This window comes from Pelobates fuscus, chromosome 4 (assembly GCF_036172605.1).
Source record: "Pelobates fuscus isolate aPelFus1 chromosome 4, aPelFus1.pri, whole genome shotgun sequence".
Lineage (NCBI taxonomy): Eukaryota > Metazoa > Chordata > Amphibia > Anura > Pelobatidae > Pelobates > Pelobates fuscus.
The window spans coordinates 347,972,473-347,992,742 of record NC_086320.1 but is presented as its reverse complement, the minus strand read 5'-3'; the positions used below and the strand labels follow the sequence as shown (position 1 = coordinate 347,992,742).

Here is a 20,270-nt window from a genome sequence, read left to right as displayed (position 1 = left end):
TGTTGTTCCATTTGGTAGGAACGTAATCTGCGCTTGTAATTTTGATAGCATATCACGTCCCAGCAATTGGACTGGACATTCAGGCATATAAAGGAATTGATGTTTTACTACGTGGCCTCCCAATGTACAGAGTCGACTTTTAAGAACCGGTTTTTCAGCACTTCTTCCAGTTGCTCCTATCACAGTAATAGTCCTTCCAGATGGAGGAGCAACTAGATTAGTCACCACTGAATGTTCAGCACCAGTGTCGATCATGAACGCACTCCTTTTTCCCCCTATTGATACATCGACCATAGGCTCCGCTCGACCAAGGGGGATGGAGCCCGGTCGGTATCAATAGTCTTCCATGACCGTGTCAGCCAATCCTACAAAGTCCCTACCTTCTCTATCGCGGGACCTTTGCGCTGCTGGAAAATACCTGTCTTCCCTAACACTTCCTCTGTTACCATTACTCCCTCTATTACCATTACTCCCTCCGGGGCCTCCTCTACCTCTCGCTCTGCCTCTAAAGTTTCCATAACCTATCCTAGGTCTGTCTTTCTCACACTGTTCTCTTCAAGGACACTCATTTCTCCAATGCCCTTCTTCCCTACAGTATGCGCACTGATTTCTACTTAGAGGTTCCTCATTCCATCTACTATCGCCTCTATCTGGGCCCCGTCTATCTACGCCTGCGATCGCTACCGCTAGCATGTCTGCCTTTCTACGCATCTTGCGCTCTTCCTCTTTCTTACTTTCTGTTTCCCTATTCATGTATACCTTATTCGCTACCTCCATTAGTTGGGTGATGGACATACCTGCAAACCCTTCTAACTTTTGTAGCTTGCGCTTAATATCTCCGTAAGCTTGGCTGACAAAGGCGGAGTTCACCATTCGGGAATTGTCTGCGTCTTCCGTATTAAAGGGGGTATACAAGCGGTATGCCTCCAATAATCGGTCATAAAAGACACTGGGCGCTTCATCACTTTTCTGAATCACCTCAACTGTCTTCGACATGTTAATGGCTTTCTTTCCTCCTGCTTTCATGCCAGCAATTATAGCGTCTCTATAGGCTCTGAGTTGAACCATATCAGCACCATTTACGTTCCAATCGGGATCGGTGTTGGGATAATGTGTTGCGGCCCATGCTGATGGATTGGCTTGGTTTAAAGTACGGGCTTTATCCTCTAGTGCCTTAATGGCTGCTTGGTTAATTCTTGTCCTTTCCTCATTGTTAAACAAAGTCATTAATAACTGCTGGCAATCAGCCCATGTCGGATTATGTGTCTGTACTATTGAGGTGAACAGATCAGTCATAGCTTGTGGTTTCTCAGTATACGAGGAATTGTGGGTCTTCCAATTTAAAAGATCGGTTGTCGTGAATGGGACATATACAAAGACTGGGTCAGCATGTGCCATTTGGCCTGCGGCATCGATATAGGCTGACCCAGGATTCAGACGAAGAGGCATCTGATAGTGTCTTAATTGTTGGGCACCGGTCAACTGTCGGGTCTGTATGGGGCTACGTGGAGGGGCGTCAGTCATAGGTTCCAGTCGGGGAGAAATAGGGTATGGGGATATGGGAGCTTGGTTTTGGGAAAAGGTTGTAAATAAAACACTTCGAGCCGAGCTAGATGAAGCTTGACCGGAAGTCTGAAGTGGTGCCAAATCAGGATATTCGTTTTTAATGGGGGTTGGTTCTGATTCCGGAAGGGGAGATTTAGTACGAGGGGGGGTGGATCCTGTACTGGAGGAGGAAGCGGAAGTGGATGGGGGTAATGAGGGGAGGGTTGCAGGACTTCCTGCATTTGCGTCACTTCCTCTTAACGGAAAGTAAGGGGGCGGCAAAGGGATCTCGGACTCAGGGGGCGTGTCCAAAATGGGCCTAACACCAGTCCTAGTGGACGAACAAGTCCTAGCTACCATGAGGCGACATTGCTCCTCGTGGCATGTCCGGAGCCATTTTGGCGAGTCATTTACGGCCTGTCTCCAACAATCAACATAAGGAAACTGGGCGTAAAGTTCAGGCCTACCTGATACAGCCACGTGTAAGCGCTGTACCAGAGTTGGATCCAAACTGCCACGTGGCGGCCATGCCGCAACCAAAGTAGGCCACTCCCTAGTACACAAAGTGACCAAACGTACAGGAGACATTTTAACCCCAAAATCACAAGTTTTGAATCCCTTTTTAAAATTCTTCACCATACAACCTAAGGGATCCGGAATCGTTGACTGCGACGCACCCATACTTAACAATGGAACGTCGTCGACAACGAATACTATGCACGCGTACTATTCAACAGTCACACCCGTTTCCTCTGGCAACAGCACCACGTGGTACGGTTACCAAGTGAAACGTACACAATAACACAATGAACACTCAGGGAATTCCCGTACACACACAGCTGTTACACCAGTCACTATATAATCAATATTATGCCCTTTGGCGTAACTATACAGTCACCCACGCTATAATTCTCTATATACGAATTACCCGTCTATAACACACCCCAGTAACATCGTCTTTTACAAATAGCGGTTACAGTACGGTTAGCATAGGTCAAAGCACAAGTTAAGGTCACAATACAATTATTAGTGGTTATGGTGTTAAACATGCAATGGACGACAATGATTAGTACTTATATACAGTGTCAGTAAATATACAGGGTTATGGTACCGTGCACTATAATACAGCAACACACTATTAACACTCTCGCTAGACGGCTGAGCTCGCGCTATCTAACAAGATATACACTTTACTAAACAATCGTTAACACATTTACAATTCCCAACTAAACTATTGGCCAGTACCTTGAATGGACTACCTAAAAACAATCTACATACGTTTTGGTTAGCCACACTGCCCAATCACCATATATAGCGAGCTAGAGGACCGAATTTACACAGACGCCTCTTAGTCGCACTATCAAAAGTCTAGTGGGTTCCAAATTTACACGCCTTCCCACTTAGCCCAGATAGGTTGAGAGCTAGCGAACCGAATTTACACAGACGCCGCTTAGTCTCCCGGTCCCTCCGACCTAGCAAACAAAATATACACCCTAGAACGCTAGTCTAGACAAGACACCGGTGTCCGGCTAGGGCTATTTACACCAGAGCCCCGCCTGACTAACAAAATCAAACGGTCTGACTAAAGAGCGTTCGATCGAGCGGTGCGCCTTCGCTCCTTCCCTCCGACAGAGGGGGCAGATACACAGATTCAAACCCCTTTGGGCCTACCGCACAATCGGTATACCACTAGTGGGTCCTGCCGTCTAAAACAGCAGTTGTCTTACCTCCTCGTTCCTGAACCTGAGTTCACACTCATCGACGGGGACACCCCAGCACTTCTCACGTAGAGGCCGATGATCTCCTGGACAACAGACCAGTGGCGCCGAGACGAAGGGAGGTCCACGCAGAAGTTCAGGGGTGCAGCCGTAGAGAACGTGGGAAAAGATAGACCGTCTCACGCCTCTGCCTCTCAGCTACCGTTGAACGATGAGCTTCCCGGCCAATGCACCAAATGATACCGGAGAAACTGATGGAAGCAAAGCACAGAGAGATGGACACAGGTTTCTTCAGGAAGGAAGAGATTCTTTATTGGATCACCGATCGGGACTCAGAGGGACTAGCGTCACCAAAATACAGCAAATTCTGAGCCCCGGACAATAGTGCAGGCTCCTTATATAGGCACATAACTCCTCCCATATTAAGCTCCACCCGCACATTCTCTTAACCAATCAACACAAATAAGAATTAACTTCCTGTTTGACCGCATGGCTTGTCCAGCACAATGGAGGAGGGGGAATACTACATCCTGTATTCTTGGACATGCTCCGTACACTACTGATCGTATCTTGCCTCGTGCAACCAACTGATCGATACGTCAGCATATGCACGTACACATGCCACGTGGTAATCTCGGCCTACTAAATTTATTTTTACCGAGATTCCACCACAGTATATGCCCAGCTATCTGTATAATACTATAGTGCTGTTCTCTGTATAATACAGGTCTGTGTCTGTATAATATCCTGGGACAATCAGTGTTCCCTGTATAGTGCTGCTCTCTCTCTTGGGATATTATACACAAACAGATCTGTATTTACAGAGAGCAGCACTATACAGGGAGCACTGACTGTCCCAGGATATTATACACACAGCCATGTATTATACAGAGAGCAACACTATACAGGGAGCACTGACTGTCCCAGGATATTATACACACAGCCATGTATTATACAGAGAGCAGCACTGTACAGGGAGCGCTGAATGTCCCAATGTCTCAAATGTTGGCAACTATGGCACTATATCAAGGGAAATGTTTTTGTTTTTTTTAATAATCCCTGGTGTAAAATAATGAATCCTCCACCAGGGATTATTAAAACACAAAAAAACACATTGTGCCGGGGGCGGGGCTTAACATGCGGCAGAGGCGGGGTCAAACTGTGGCGAGGGCGGGGTTAAATGTGCCCCCCTACTTTTGTCCCTGGCCCACCATGTGCCCTCCTAAAAATGAATCCTAGAGACGCCACTGCTGAGACTGTCAATGAGGCAGATCAGGGGCAGAGCCAGCACAAGTCAAACAGCCCTGGCCAATCAGCATTTCCTCATAGAGATTCATTGAATTAATGTATCTCCATGAGGAAAGTTCAGTGTCTCCATGCAGAGGGTGGAGATACTGAATGGCAGTGCTGCACAGCAGCCTTCTGAGGAGTGGCCGGTGGAGTTATTACTAGGCTGTAATGTAAACACTGCGTTTTCTCTGAAAAGACAGTGTTTACAGCAAAAAGCCTGAAGGGAATGATTCTACTCACCAGAACAAATACAATATGCTATAGTTGTTCTGGTGACTATAGTGTCCCATTAAAGTGTTCCCTTTTGTCCACACCTCTCCAGTGGCTGCCTTCCTGATGGCACTTCTGGCACTATAACCAAGTCAAATTCAATTATAGAGCAAATTATTGGGAGCAAGGGAGTTAAAGGGACACTATAGTCACTAGACAAACTACAGCTTAATGTAGTTGTTCTGGTGTATATATAGTCTGTCCCTGCAGGGATTTTCAGAGAAAAGGTAGTGTTTACATTGCTGCCTAGGGACACCTCCAGTGGCCTCTCCTAAGACGGCTACTAGAGGTGCTTCCTATTTTAGTTGAATACATTGTTATTAGTAAGTCACTTAAAATTTCTCAGAACAGCCCTTCACCTAGCTTCACTTCATCAATTCGGTTTGGCACTTCCGAAATTTGGCACTTCGGCAATTCGGACATTCAGAAGCATCCGATTGTCTGAATTGCCTAAATTTGTCCAAATTTACATTTGGAACGAAACGAATTGCATTTTCATAGAGGGTACATTCAATATATATTCAGCTGACCAAACCAAACATGGTCTGCAACCAGTAAGGAGGAACAGCCCTTCTGCGCCTACCAGCAAACTTTTTCTGAGCATCAGTTTTCCTGGCCATGATGTGTTGAACCCGCTCCTAGGTTTTGTGTAGGTCTTCTAATTGTTGATCCAAGACAGGCATTCCCTGTGAGTAAAATGCTCTTAGTAACACAACAGGAAGGAACAGCGCACACATAAAACGTTACTTTTAAAAGTTACAAGGCTACTTAAAATCACTTATCTTAGCAATCACATATGGAAATGCAGTTACACCATATGGCCATATTTTGTTAAGCCAACCACTACATCACAGTACCCCAATATCTCTTAAAGCAGTTTAAGCAGTAAGTATTTCAGTTAGCATGTTAATCTCCCATGTTAAAATGAAAGTAGGATCCACTGATTTTAGTGTACTGTAAAGTAGTGGTGTGGGCAGGGCAGGATTAACATAGGGACTGATGGAGCTGCAGCTCCATGCCCATGCCCATGCCCATTGAATAGGCCCATTAATTAAAAAAAATATATATTTTTTTTTAACTATGGTGGGGGGACCATAGGCTGTTGCTTAAGTCTGGAAACTTTGCCCACCCTTTTACCTTGCCCACCGACATCCTGCTGCACTGGATGCTGCTGTTAGGCAGTATGGATTTACTTGAAAGAAGAAAGCGAGAGATTAGCATAGGGTATGTGTTTTATTATAGCTATATCCTGTGAGCTTCCCTCCAGCACCATCTCCACCTGATACATGACACTTGGGAGGTTTAAATGTTTTAGTGTTTGCTGTTGATAAGATTCTGTAATTAGGCCTATCATAATTGTCAGCACCAGGCCAATGGGCTCCTCACTTAATCCTCATATTTGTGTGCTACGATACGTGATTTTTTTGTATTACAAATTTTGTTTTGGTATTGGCATATAAAAACAATCATTCAAAAAGCATGAACTGCCACATTTTCAAGAGCAACGTTTTGCCAGTAAAAAGATAAGTGATTTTGTGTGAGGGGTGCAGTGTGTGTATGTGGGGTGCAGTGTGTGTGCTGGAAGGTATTATGTATAGGAGGGGGTAGATTATAAGTATAGTTTATGTCGCCCCACCATTCTTACCTTTGCCCAGGGAGGAGGAACCTTGATGCAATCCCTGGCAGTCCTAGTAGTTAGTGAACTCTAGCTTGCAGCCAGTGGGGCTAGAATTCACTCTCGCAAAATCGAGCATTGCCTCCTCTCTCTCCTTCTTCCCTCTCTGCCCACAACAAAATGCTGGTGAGGGAGATCTTTAGCACACAGCATGTTCAACGCTTTGATATAGCCAGCCCTCAGTGGGCCAGCAGGGGAGATCCTCTAATCTTCACTGCCGCCTTGGCCCATGGCCATCATGGTCTACTGGGCATTTGCCCGGGTTGCCCGGTGGCCAATCTGGGACTGCTCTGCAGAGTCATGTCTAGTGTTGTTTTGAGCAAATTATGCCTGCTCAATTGTCATGGTGATCAATGATAAAGCTTCTGTGATATAATCTTAATGCCTGATTGGACCTTTTGGTCACTTCTTTCATTAGTGGATAATACGAGGAGGAGAAATTAAGTCACATACCTAATTGGGAACAAAACTCTCTCCAGAAGTTGAAGATGAATTGGGTATCTCTGTCTGATAATATATTGGCTGGAACACCATGAAGGCATGAATTATCTTTGGCAGAGATACCAGCTAGCTTTTGGGATGTGGTGCTATTTCAGAGAAAATAAAATGAGCTATTTTTGAAAATCTGCTTGAGCGCAAATATTACAAGCTAGAAAAAATCTTATGTCTTTCCTAAAGGAAGGCCACCAAAATTGTCTTCCTATTTGGTGAACAGTTTTATTCATACCAGGATTCCCAGCTATCCTCCTCGTATGGAAAAAATAACAGTTTCACCCTAATTCAAAGAGGAACAAGCAACTTGTTAGAAGGCATCTGGATAGTAGCTTGATTTTGGGCTTCTTGAACATCTCTTGGTCATCAATACAAGTTCTGAGGTCACCCTCTTTTTTTGGAAACAAAAAAGAATCCAGGCCCTGCAGGAGAAGAAGAGTGTCTGATGTCACCGTTAGCTAATGTTTCTTTAATATATTCCTCCATAAACATGTTCTCTTTAGCAGGTAGAGGGTACACAGCACCCCTAGGAGGCATGGTCCCAGGGAGTAAATCTACAGCACAAACCTGTGGACAATGTTGGGGATGCTTTTAAGCCTCTTGTTTGTCAAACACCTCCGTTAAATAACTGTATGGATTGGGTACTTCAGTAGACAATGGACCTATTGTAGGTTCATTGACCAATAGTGACGTGAGAATCAATATTCATTGATCAAAAGTGATGTGACAAGGACACACTAAGTCAGAATGGGCCCAAGAATGGCACCCGTGAAAAAAATGTGTTTTAGCCATATTCAGGCAGGCTCACAGAATGTTAGCTGGATAAACTATGAGAAATGTCTGATCCCAACCAATAACTGGGCATTACCAATCACATTGCAGTCCCAGACAAGATTCACTCCTGGAAACTCATTCGGTAACTCCTGGTAAACCTGCCAGGTAATATTTGTAATGACATCAACAGGCAAGCCTTGTGGTACTTCTGATTCGTTGTTTTTCCAATGACAGTCTACTGAGAGCTGTATGGGTAAATGAAGCCTCTTTTACTTGAAGATGATTCAGTCAACCAGCTGGAGCATATGGATTATTATTATTTTTTTTGTTAGCAGTGGTTTTATTTTTTTTTGGCATATTTTGCAATTCTTACTTGAGCTTCTCATGTCATTACAGTTGTGATGGAATAAGAGGGCTTAATTCTGGCCATGTTTTATGGCTGAAGAATGGACATTTAATCAAGATATTGAAAGGGAAGAATGAAACAGTTATTGTTATGGTTCTTTGTCTTTTATTTGACTATACTATACTTATTTGAATATACCAGCAGCTCCTCACTGATACTTATTAGAGGGAAGGAGGTTAGTAGGATATATACTATTTCAGGTGGCCCGAGGTGTGGAACCCTTTGCCCCTAAGGCTCTAATTGAGTTGCCCATTACCTCACCACACATGCAGTTGAGAAATAGTGGCCATTTTTCGGCCACCTATCTGGTTAGTCAACCTTGCCCCTGGACACATAAGATGGAAGAAGAAGGTAAGCGCTTTATTTGTTTTAAGACTGTGTGAAAAAGCTGTCTCTCTAGTTATATCTTGGAGCTCTCAAAGAACCCAGAAGGTATTCCTTATCATATCCCATTTTACTGTAGTAATGAAAGGGTTCATTTCGCTGCAGTTGCTCACCTAGTGAGATCTTAAGCCTGGACTCACTAGCCGGGTTAGTGAATTTAAACGTTAAGGTGAAATTCTGGAAAAATTCTCTAAGTTAGCTATGCTTGCAATTTGGCTACACTGGTCTCAAATTTAAATTCTCATTTTAGTGAATGACCCTGCTTATTTATGAGCAAGAAAATGCCACATATCCTAGTAAATAGCTAATAGCGTTGCAGTTTCTATGATTTTCTATGGAGTGATACCCCAGGTTAGAAAATTTTTTTTTTTCCTTTTTTGACTGCTAAAACCGTCCACTGATGAACGAAAAATAAAAACAGGCCTCTAATAAGTCGTACTATAAACGGTCAGTATATTTTATGATCCGACGTTTGACTTAACATTGGTCAGTTTACAAATATCTCCGCTCTGCGGACATCGCGCACAAAAAACAAGACCGTGCGTTTTTTATTCTTTTGCAAACAAAAACAGCATTTACAGTATATATTTTTAGGGTACAAAAAAAACTGATTTTAATTTTATTTAGATTGCAATTTGTGTATAGTAATGTAGGGGGGCAGGGGTGGGGGGAGTCAGAATTATTTTTATATTTTCTGTTTTCATTCTTTATTTATTTTATTTTTTTACTGAAATTAGCCTAGAATGAAATAATCCCCATGAGAAATGATTGAAAACAAAACGGCCATTTTATATCTGATGATTCATTCACTCTTGGATGGGATGAGTCACCCTTATTACACATCCCATTCAGCCCCTTTGCTGCCTCAGTCACTGGCGGCGCAATGCGCGGAGTGACCAGCAGGGGCGCAGTGAGAACGCTCCATCAGAACCCTCACACACAGTCTGGGCTTGTAGGCCTCTGAATGACTCCCAGCGGGTTGCCTAGGAAACGTGACGTGCCAGCTCCCGCCTCCCACGCTGAACTCCGGCAGGCCAGCCTGCATGCAGTACAGTCCGGGGCCTGGCAGCCACGTCTGCTGAGAGGAGGAGGAGGGGGAAATCATAGCGGCTCAGGCGAGGCCTCCCTCCTTCCAGCTCCCCCCACCCCCCTCACTGCCCCAGGATGGAGGGGCTTCTCCTGCTGGCTGGGCTCTTACTGTGCTCCTCTGTCACGGCCTGGGACAATGGGGACCTGGAGCTGTTCGACCTGGTGGAGGAGATCCAGCAGAACTTCTACCAGTTCCTGGGGGTGGAGCAGGTAAAGGCAGCCCTGGCACAGCATGCATTCCCTGGGGGAGGAGGGTAGGCCTGGCTCAGTAACTTCACAGGGTCCTGGTGTCAGCATGTCATGGGTTTGGGTCAGAACCTGTACAGGGAACCCAGTGTCAGGACTTTAGTTCTGTGGATAGAACTTTAGCAGACTCACTGTGTTACTGGGATGCTGGAACCCTGGCACTTCTGGGGACTGCTTTTGAGCTTTTGATTCACAGGCATGCTTTTTGCTGGCTGGGCTTTATAGGGGAGGCAGTCCACCAGGACACATGGAGGGCAAAAGGTGTGACATCAGTGGTCATATTTGTGGGATTTGGTATATTTTCCAATGACAGGAGACCTTGATCATAAAATAAAATGAAAAAAAACACAATTTTCCTAGAAGAATGAATGGCTGTTTTGAGGCTCAGGATTCCCTTGCTGTCTAGTTAACCTTCTCCAGGGATCATTGCTTTAATGTGAAAGATGTTTGTTGGTATGTGGAACAGTGGTGAGATGCAATGACATTTATTAAATGAATTCTTCATGACTTAAAGATATCTGATTGTGTTTATAGGCACCTTCATGTTCTTGGTTTCTAATACTGTACATAAAACATGTTCCTGTATTCCTATACGGTACAGAAAAGAGTAGTTCATTAGACTGAGAAAGTTATTACAAAAAAATTGACAGAGATGGCGTGTCATCACTGGACGGATACAGTTTCAGCCAAGTTTGCTAGCATATGTGTATACGTTTCTGTGTGTATAATTACAGTGTATATTATATTTGTGTGTCACCGGTATACAAGTAAAACTAAATACCACGGTGTCTAATTAATATCTCAGAGATTCCACAATCTTTAGTTTGAGATAAGCAACACTTTTTTTTGTGTATCTGCACGTTTAAGTATTTGTAAGCTGCATCTGTGTCCATATAGTGGGTGGCACAGTAGACAGACTAACACATGTATGTGAAGCACTGTAGATAAGTGTTCTATACGAGCTCTTAAAGAAAAGTATTTTAATTTAAGGAACATTCTAAGCAACCTGTTCACTACAGCTCACTGTAGAAGTTAGGTTGCCTACTGTTCCCTGGCAGTGGCCCACTTGTTTTATATAAAATTGTTGAGGTTTGAAATAAATGGAGGGCCTTCCTGGTGCCCAGAAACCACCGCCATCTCGACAGCTTTTAATCATGTGGAATTAAGATTTCTGCATTATCAATGTCAATTTTGTCCTCCTTGGATGACATTGGCTGAGAGTGCTGGGCTAATCTCCCATCACTCTGTGTTCTCCAAGTTTGACAAAAATGACATTGGCAATGTGGAAGCGTTAAAGCAGCTGTGTGACAGGGATTTATGATTTTGAGTATTTTATAAAGGTAGAATGTTTATTAAATATTCATGTTGACTGAGTTGGATTACATTCCAATGTAACCAAGAGATAGTCTAGGCCTAGGGACATCTTTGTCTTTTGGTCAAATCCCAGGTTGATAAACGGTGGCGCTTCTGCCATTAAGTTATGTCAGTTATCACAGCTGTTGCTAGTGAAATGGGGCTTCTTTCTGCAGATCAAATTAGTTGGACTATAGAGGGTTTTGCAGAATCCTCAGTGTTGTATGCTCACACATGCTTGATTGCATCTCTGACGTGACTTCTGGTATATCAAGCGCAGCGGAAGAAAGAAGATGGCGGCACCTATGGTGGACAAATTCAGGCAATTCTATCTACTTTCAGCTGCGCCATTAGTCCTCGGCACACCTAGCAGGTATGTCCCCTGTGAGGGTCATTGCAAAATATGAAAATACTTTCAAAGGTGACATAGCCACTTAGTTTCCATGTTTTCATGGTGGCTGTGATGGGGTTGGTCACACCAAAATATATAGATAAAAACATATGCCACACCTAAAGCGACCCTTTTTATTCACACACTTGTGAATGACAGGGCCATGAAAGGTTAAATTATTTGACTATATTCCCAGGTTAACTATGTTCTATCAACCTATCATCGCCTCCCAATGTTGGACTGGCTAAAGCAGAAGTCCACTTTGACATTAGCTAAGCCCCAGCAAGAGGTAGACATTGGGTACTCGAAAAGCCCAGATGTGATTTATTTATTTTGTATGTATGTTTAGACTTCTGAAATTGTTTTATAGAAGAAATATTACAATTTGCCGTACAGTGGTTCTGGTGCTTAGTGTCCAACCTGTAGGTTAACTAAACATGTGTCAAGGCATTCCATCTAAATTAACATCCATAGTGTAATACATTAGAGTACCACAAGGGCACATTTTAGAAGAAACCCCTGAGTGCACTTGTTTAGCTTTTCTCAGCATTTGTCGAAGTGCACATAAACATGCTCAGAATATCCTTGTGCGATGGTATAGTCCTGGATGCAGAAGTGCTGTGAAGGTAGATTGTGTTTTACTTATTACTGCTGCACCAATCACCCCCGTAGATGCTTTTATTGTGGGATAAAAGGTTATAGAACTGTCACTTATAGAAAAGTGACTGTTCTGCCAAAAGTATTTCACAATTTTCAGTGAATGCAAAATCTCGTTTACCAAATTTAGTTTGTACTTCTAACGTGCTATTCGTGTTTTTTTGTTTGAAATTAAAAGTTGAAATACATACATTCTAAAATATGAAAATATCCACTATTCCAGCAACCAGTTGCTTTAAGAACCATATGAGTTAGATTGTAGTTATCCCCAAAGTACCTTTTGAGCATGATGCTGTCTGTACTCATCTACTTTGTTACATGCCTTTTAAAATTTGCCGCATGAATTTGATAGACATTTTTTTCCCCAAATTAATCCGACCTGCCCACTGGCCGCAGTTTTTCGTCAGTGTGGAAGGGGGAGCTCATAGTTCACTTTTGGGAGCTCATAGTTCCAATTCTAGTGTTTTAATAACTTATAGTTCCATGTAGTGAATTTGTTTAAATATCCCTAAACCTAATCTTGAACCTTAAAAGTCATATTAGTTTAATATATAACCGTACCTGATATTAGAATATTTCCACTGCTAGAATTACCGACTGATATTTTAACTTTATTAACGTTTTGTTGTTTGCGTTCTGTATGAATTCTCTTGCAGTTGTAACAAAATTGAATATCAAACTCTTTTGAAAGCAGTACTTTTTTACAGAGACATTAGAACATCTTTATTCTAAAAAATAAAATCAAAAATATTTTAGAATATATATATATATATATATATATATATTTAGTGGGGTTTATTTCTATCAATATCGTTTTATCAATGTATCTACAAACATTGTAGCTAAGACTTGTGTGTTTGTTTTTTAACGTTAAAGATGAGCAAATGTAATTTCCTTAAAACGGATCCATCATGGACAGGTCATTTTATTGCAAATCATCCTACATATCCATAATTCATACTTTTATCTCTGCTGTGCAATCTGAAAAAAAATCCCTTCATAACTTTCTTGGAAAAAATAATTTGAGAATGAAGAGAATGAAAATCTAAACATTAATTATTCATACATAATATGATTGGCAGAGGGAGGTTTATTTAATAAACACATTTGTTTGGGGAAAAATATCTAGCTATGTGATCGTTCTATTTAGAGCTGATTGAGTTAATCACTGACCACCTTTTTAATGCATTATGTGAGTTGGACAGAATTTACATTCATAATATGAAAGTGATAATTCTAGTGTATTAGTTCGGCTAAAATGGGAGTCAATTCCTCATTTATATCAGACTGTAATTAAACTGTTCAATAACAAACTGAGAGATGTAGCCAGGGGACTCTAGGCAACCTAACCACCTGAGCTGCCTTAACATATAAGCAAACTGCGATGCCCTGGCACAGCGCATGCGGAGTCTTGCAGTGTTGGTGTGACTCTTGACATTGCTATGCAAGTCTCTGTATGTTATGGGTCCAATTTTAGAATGTGAGAGGTGCCATTTAGTTGGTATTCTGCTGTATAAACTATTATTACAATGAAGCAAATGGTATCTGACTTAGTGGTTACTGCAAATGTTCCTGTTGAAGAACGAGGTTGAGAAATAGCCACAAAATGAAAACGTTAGTTTGTTCCTCTTTTACTTTCAAATATAATATATATAAAAAAACTTTTTATTTTATTTATTTTTTATACATTTAATTTTTAAAATTAAAACACCACACATACAGAGTTTAACTCCACCTTCAGCTGCGTCATTGGGGAGTCATTAGCCAGACCTGAAGAGGCATTCTTGGCTGGTTAATATTGATTCTGTGACTATTGGACATTTGTCGTCAGCACACAGAGCATGCGTGCATTAGTTTCTCCCATGTCCTCTCTTCAGTCCGTCCTCTCCTACATCCTCTCCTTCCAGCGAAGGAGGGTGATGTCAGCTGAGGAGGATTGGGTTGAGGGCAGAATTTGGCCTTGATATTGGAATAGAGCAGAGAAATCCAAATTCTGGCCATTCAGATGTTGCTGAACTGCAAGTCCTTGATTCTCTGGCTATCTATTTAGTTCAAAGAATCATAGGAGTTGTAGTTCAGCAACATCTGAGGGCCAGAGTTTGGAGAACTGTGAAATAGAGGTACATTTTAGTTTCATCTTATTATTCCTTAAAAAAAAATAATTAAAAATTTGAGCTGTGGCAGGATAGGAAGATTATTTTTTTGGTTGGAGTAACTGTGCATACATTATGAGTCCAGGACTATAGATTCACAAAACGTTGGAATCAATTTCTGAAGCTAATATGCAAATTAATTATCATTATTTATTTGTGTAAATGATTCTGTATACTAGACAGAACACACTGATATTGGACAAAACAGTCACTAGTATAATACTACCAATAAGCAGCAATTGTTACAACCAGTTTTATGTTTTATCACGTTGCCAAAGTAAGTTCATCTTGCCATTGAGTCCACCAGCATCTTCTTTAAAGGGACACTATAGTCACCAACACAACTTTAGCTTAATGAAGCAGTCTTGGAATATAGAACAATTCTCTGCCGTTTAGGAGTTAAATCACATTTTATTCTGCAGTCCTAGTCACTCCTCCCTCCTGGATTGTATTTGCACAGCCTTCCTAAATACTTCTTGTAAAGAGACGCCTAATGTTTAGACTTGTATTATTGGAAAATCTGTTTAATTTAGAATTTCTTAGCTCCTCCTCTTTTAATAGCCTTCTAGACCCTGCAGGAGTCTTCTGTATGTGATTACGTTCATTTTACAAAGCAGGAGAATACATCTAAATTAAGGTAATGTAATATCTGATTGAAAATTAAATAATTTTTCATGCAGGCTGTGTGAGTAACAGCCAGGTGAGGTGGAATAATGTAAATTATTTTTTTTTTCTATTCATTTTTATATATATGTAGGATTTTTTTATTTATTTTTTTAAATCAAATTTATTTGAATGAAATGCTTTTTGAGGAAAAATGTATCTTACATAGAAAACAATCTTTAGACACATTATCGTTCTAATGTTATTCAGCATGAAATAGAGCTTAGTTATGTAGCACGAGCTGTATAGCTGTATATTCATGCTATATTTCCATTTTTGGTAAACTATTTTAATTAATCCAAGTTATCCAAATTGAGGTACAATGCACCTTTTCACAGTAACAATGGTGTAAAATAAACAAAGTTCAGGGAAAAATCCTTCATCACACTGTAGGTCTGCAAATCCATTTGCAAAGAAGGAATGCGTTACCTTAAATGCTAGGTTTCAGGATTGTTTGGAGTGAAATACATCTGTACCAGGCTCTGTGCGAGGAAGGATAGGTGCAGCAGTAAAATAAAAGTGAAACTTTCTGAGCAGTTTATAAACCTTGGGATCTTTGTGCACATAGCTTGAAGTTCATATTCCCTCCCTCGAGGAGCAAAATGGCAGCAGGCCATAAAAGAGACCCAGTTTGTGAATATTTCAATGAAGTTCCTCAACCTATTGGTAAAAGAAGGGATGCGTGCAAAATGCAAGCAATGCAAAGCCTGGTGACCCGAATGTAACCACCTTACAAGAAGTGCTGTGATGAAAGGAATATATTTAAAGATGCAGGACTTTCAGGCCATGATGTATTGTCATGCTTGAGCAATAATATATATTTGTTTTAGTTACTGCATGGCACCTCATTTTTATACAGTTGCTAAAAAGAAATAATGAGTTGAAATAAGCAAATATTCCCTTTTCGTCTAGACTGCAATGACTGCACTGAGAAATGCATAATAAGCACAAATTAGTTAAATAAAACAGTTTAAGCAGTTCTCCAAATATGAGTGATTAACCTTTTAAACTAAAGTCAGTTCCGATATACCAGTTTTACAAATTTGACAGGTTATTATTCTAAATATGAAATCTTCATCTGGTTGCAAATATTAAAGATTATAGCTACCAGCAAGAATAATTCTTTACACTAAAAAAGCATTATTTAAATCGAGTCTTACTATCTAGTAATTTAAATCAAATACATCCAGCCGTTAGGGGAGGTGTGGCTAGGGCTGCATATAAACAAAATGGCAGAGACTTGAGCTGTAAGACTGCATGGGCATGATCTATACACAAAAGCTGTATCTTTGAGCCAACGTTGTTTTGATGCCTATAGTGAGTGGCTCTTTAAGTTTTCAACTGTTTGTTTAGTTCAGCAAGTTAGTAGTGTCCCCCAGGCGCTAGTCCAGCTTCCTCAACTATTAATGCTTGCAAATGTAAAATTCTTGAGCAGCAGTGATAGGTTGACAACTCTCAGTCCATCACTGGCTTCCCATTGCTACTGACGCATTTCAAAATTTATCCTTGGGGACTCCACTTACGTTTTGGACAATGGGCACCATAACCACTTCTTTAGCATGAATTGATTTGGATGCCTGGATTCTTACATTAAATATTTAATACACCCCAGTGTTAATTTACCTCACATGTTATCCAAAATCAACTTGTGCAACTACATAAAATATGCATATGTTGTTGGAACGGACCTTGTGATTGCCAAAATTAATCACTGGTGTGTAGGAATGTAAAAACCACGGGAGCCATGCTTTCTAAACATTTTTCGGGTTCTTTGTGCCTCTTTGCTTGCTGTGTACAATAAGGCCATTATTAATGATGTCTCAGTCACCATGGCATAGTTTCTGAAATGTGATTTTATTTTTAATTTTATTTCTGTTTTTCTTTTTAAAAAAGAAATGTAAAAATTTGTTTTATACAAAAAAAGTAAAAAGTGTTTTTATATAGGTAATTAAAAATTTATGTTCTATATTTCCAAATGTATTATTTATATATTTTCTTTATTTTAAAATTAGGTCTAAACCTAATGTACTGCATGTTTATTATTTACAGTCTGTTCCCAGCAGAGAGCAATATTGTGTGTGAATGCACTCCATGACCATTTCACTTGCAAACAGTGGCATTGTCGTATCTTAGTCCATCCTCCATGCACTTGGGGTCTGGTACGTCATGTCACTTGCCTGCTTTCCTCCCCATGTCATTTTACCCACAACCTTCTCATGTCATATCTCAAATCAAACCACACCACTAAAGAGGCCATGTGCTTGTATCATTCCTGTAAGAGACTGTAACTAACCTGGTTTAATATGCTTGCTAAATTCTGTCCAGGTGCTGCAGCAGTAACTTGCTGCATAGACAAGAGATTTTGACCAAATTGTTAAAATTACACTCAACAAGTTTATCGATGGATTTTTTCATGAATTGATATAGCGGGTTATAGTATAGCAACCATAGGTTTAACTGTAAATTATGTATATTTCTAATGTGTTTTTCTCAATGGAAGGCCAGTGATAGGCTGAGTGATGCTCTCAGCCTATCATGTTGAAACCTGGGCCAGAGGATGAGTCAGAGGGTCCTGGAGGACATGTGCCATTGGGAGAACACTAGGGTTAAAGTGGCACTGTCATGCCAAACTTACCTTTCTTTAATCGCTTCCTCTTCTCTCCCTCTCTCAGGATCAGTTCTCAGTTTCTTCCTATCTGCTCTAGTTTTCTTTAAAGTAGGGACTACTTTGTCTTATGTATTTTTTCCTATGCTTGACCCTCAGATACATTTTTCCACTATACTCACCCTTTCCTCCGTGATGCCTGCTTTCACTATTCCCGAACGTCCTGTCACTTAGACAACTACAGAAACTACAGAATTTCGTCCTAACCGAATCAGAACAGTTTGTTCATTCATGTTAGGACGATATTCGGTACTTTTAGGCTGGTTCTAAATTTCATTTGAATTAATGAAATTTCCGTTTTTTGCAAGATGCAGCCGCTTAAAAGATAGCTCCCTAATTCACATGTTATTGGGGAGCTATCTACTAAAAAGCTGAAAGACCAAGATAGGTCTTTCAGCCAACTTTACTAATACTAAGTGAAAATTACATGGTATTAGTAATTAATCTGCCCCTACTCGGTATGCATATTGTCCCCCCACCCATGGGCGATGGCTGGGGACCCTGAATGACAACGGGGGGGATCTATTCTCCGCCCCCCCACCCATGGGCGACGGGTGGGGGCTAAATGTAAAAATACCCCCCCTCCAAGTGACTAGGGGTCCCCAAGTCCTTAGTCACCCCCATCCAAAAATAAAATCATTAAATAAAGCCCCTACCTACCCCCCTCACCCTAAAAATAGTGAGGAGAGATAATAAAACTAAATAATAAAAAAAATACTTACCGTTTGATATCATTGATACATTTTCAGCCCCAAAAAAGGCCAAATAAAAATCCATAATACCCGTCGAGCTTTTTAAAGAAAAAAAAAAATCCATCTTCACCCAGCGAGGGCACAGTGCAAGCCTTGCCACGCCCTGCAATTTGACTCCGAGCGCTCTGGCTGGTTTAGACCAACCAATAAAAGTGTTCTGATGGGTAAATAGTGAGCCTTACAGGTAACCAATCAGGTAAGGCTCACTGTTTACCTATCAGAGCTCTCTTATTGGTTGGCTTAAACCAACCAATCAAAGCGCTCTGAGTCAATTTGCAGGGTGTGGGAAGGCATTATAAGCCTTTCCCCGCCCTGCGGAGCTCATTCTGCGCAGTGCCCTAGCTGGGTGAAGATGTATTATTTATATATATATATATATATATATATATATATATATATGTGTATGTATGTTTATTTTTAAATAATTTTTTTAGTGCTCTGGTTTTTTATTTTTATTTTAGAAGTTTGACGGGTCTTATGGATTTTTATTTGCCCTTTTTTGGGGCTGAAAAAAAGACATCAAATGGTAAGTATTTAAAAAAAACAAAACACATTTTTTTTCTACAGTTATTTAGTTTTATTGTCTCCCCCTCACTAATTTTAGGTTAAGGGGGTAGTTAGGGCTTTATTTTTTTTATTTATTTATTTTTGATGGGGAGGTGACTAGGGGCTTATGGATCCCATGTCACCTGGGGGGGGTGGGGGGGGGTTTACATTTAGCCCCCACCCGTCACTCATGGGTTAGGGCTGGGGGAGGACAATAGGTTCCCACCTATTGTCATTTAGGGCCCCCACCTGCCGCTCATGGGACAATAGGTGTGTCCCCCCATTTTAATTTAGGGTCCCCACCCGCAACTTATGGGTGGGGGACAATAGATTGTCCCCCCTTGTCTTTTATCGCCCCCACCCGCCGCTATGTCCCTTCCGCTAGTTAAAAGATGCCCCACCATGGGGCCATTTATTGGGGGGGGGGGGGGGCTTTTTGTTTTTTTTACACAGCAGTGAGAGGCATAGCGAGTAGGGGCATTCGGGAGATTTTAATCTCCTTTATGCTATTATGGGGGTCATATTGACCCCCATAGAGTGAGGGAGGACATGTAGGGGGTTAGGAAGTGGCGGGGAGCACAGCTCCCTGCCGCTTCTATCTTTACATATTACAAGGAGGAGCTGCGTGATGCTAGCTCCCTCCATGTGTAATAAACTTAACAAACGAACACCAATATTCAGTGTTTGTTTGTTCGTCGGAAATTTCTATTCATTCCTTCGTCTTTCTGACGAATGAATAAATAGACGAAATTCTCGTCCGAATTTCGGACAATAGCGAATGCCCAAGTGTTTAACTAGGCATGCGCGGGAATTTCATAGCGCTATCTAATGTAGGCAAATGACGTGTCCCACAGGGACTTAATCTGCCCACAGAAAGACGGCGGCACCCAGGACATAGGTCCAGGCACTAAATTAAGATAACAAAATAGGTCATATGGGGGGCTTAGGGGCATTTGGGAGTGACTAGGGGGACAAATAGATGTAGTGGAGTCGGGAGGGGGGGTTAAAAAAACTTCTGGATTTGGCCATGGCAGTGCTGCTTTAAATAGTTTGTAAATGGTTTGACTCCTTCATGTAAGACAGTGCCCAGGACCTCTAGCCATCGTACTGATTTTGTTGAGATGGAGTGTTGCGTCTACTAATAGTAAGTCACCATACAGTGAATAAAAAAAACAAAACAAAAACCTATTATTTAGATTAC

The 20,270-nt window shown here is 41.2% G+C and overlaps 1 protein-coding gene across 1 annotated transcript in view; it reads left to right on the top strand.

Moving 5' to 3' along the window:
• Positions 1 to 9,566: 9,566 nt before the first annotated feature.
• DNAJC1 (DnaJ heat shock protein family (Hsp40) member C1) overlaps positions 9,567 to 20,270 on the top strand; it is a 118,881-nt gene continuing 108,177 nt past the window's right edge. The window contains exon 1 of the mRNA XM_063452536.1: positions 9,567 to 9,853. Within this exon, the coding sequence (XP_063308606.1) occupies positions 9,719 to 9,853 (135 nt within the window). The 5' untranslated portion in view covers positions 9,567 to 9,718. The remainder of the gene's footprint in view (positions 9,854 to 20,270) is intronic.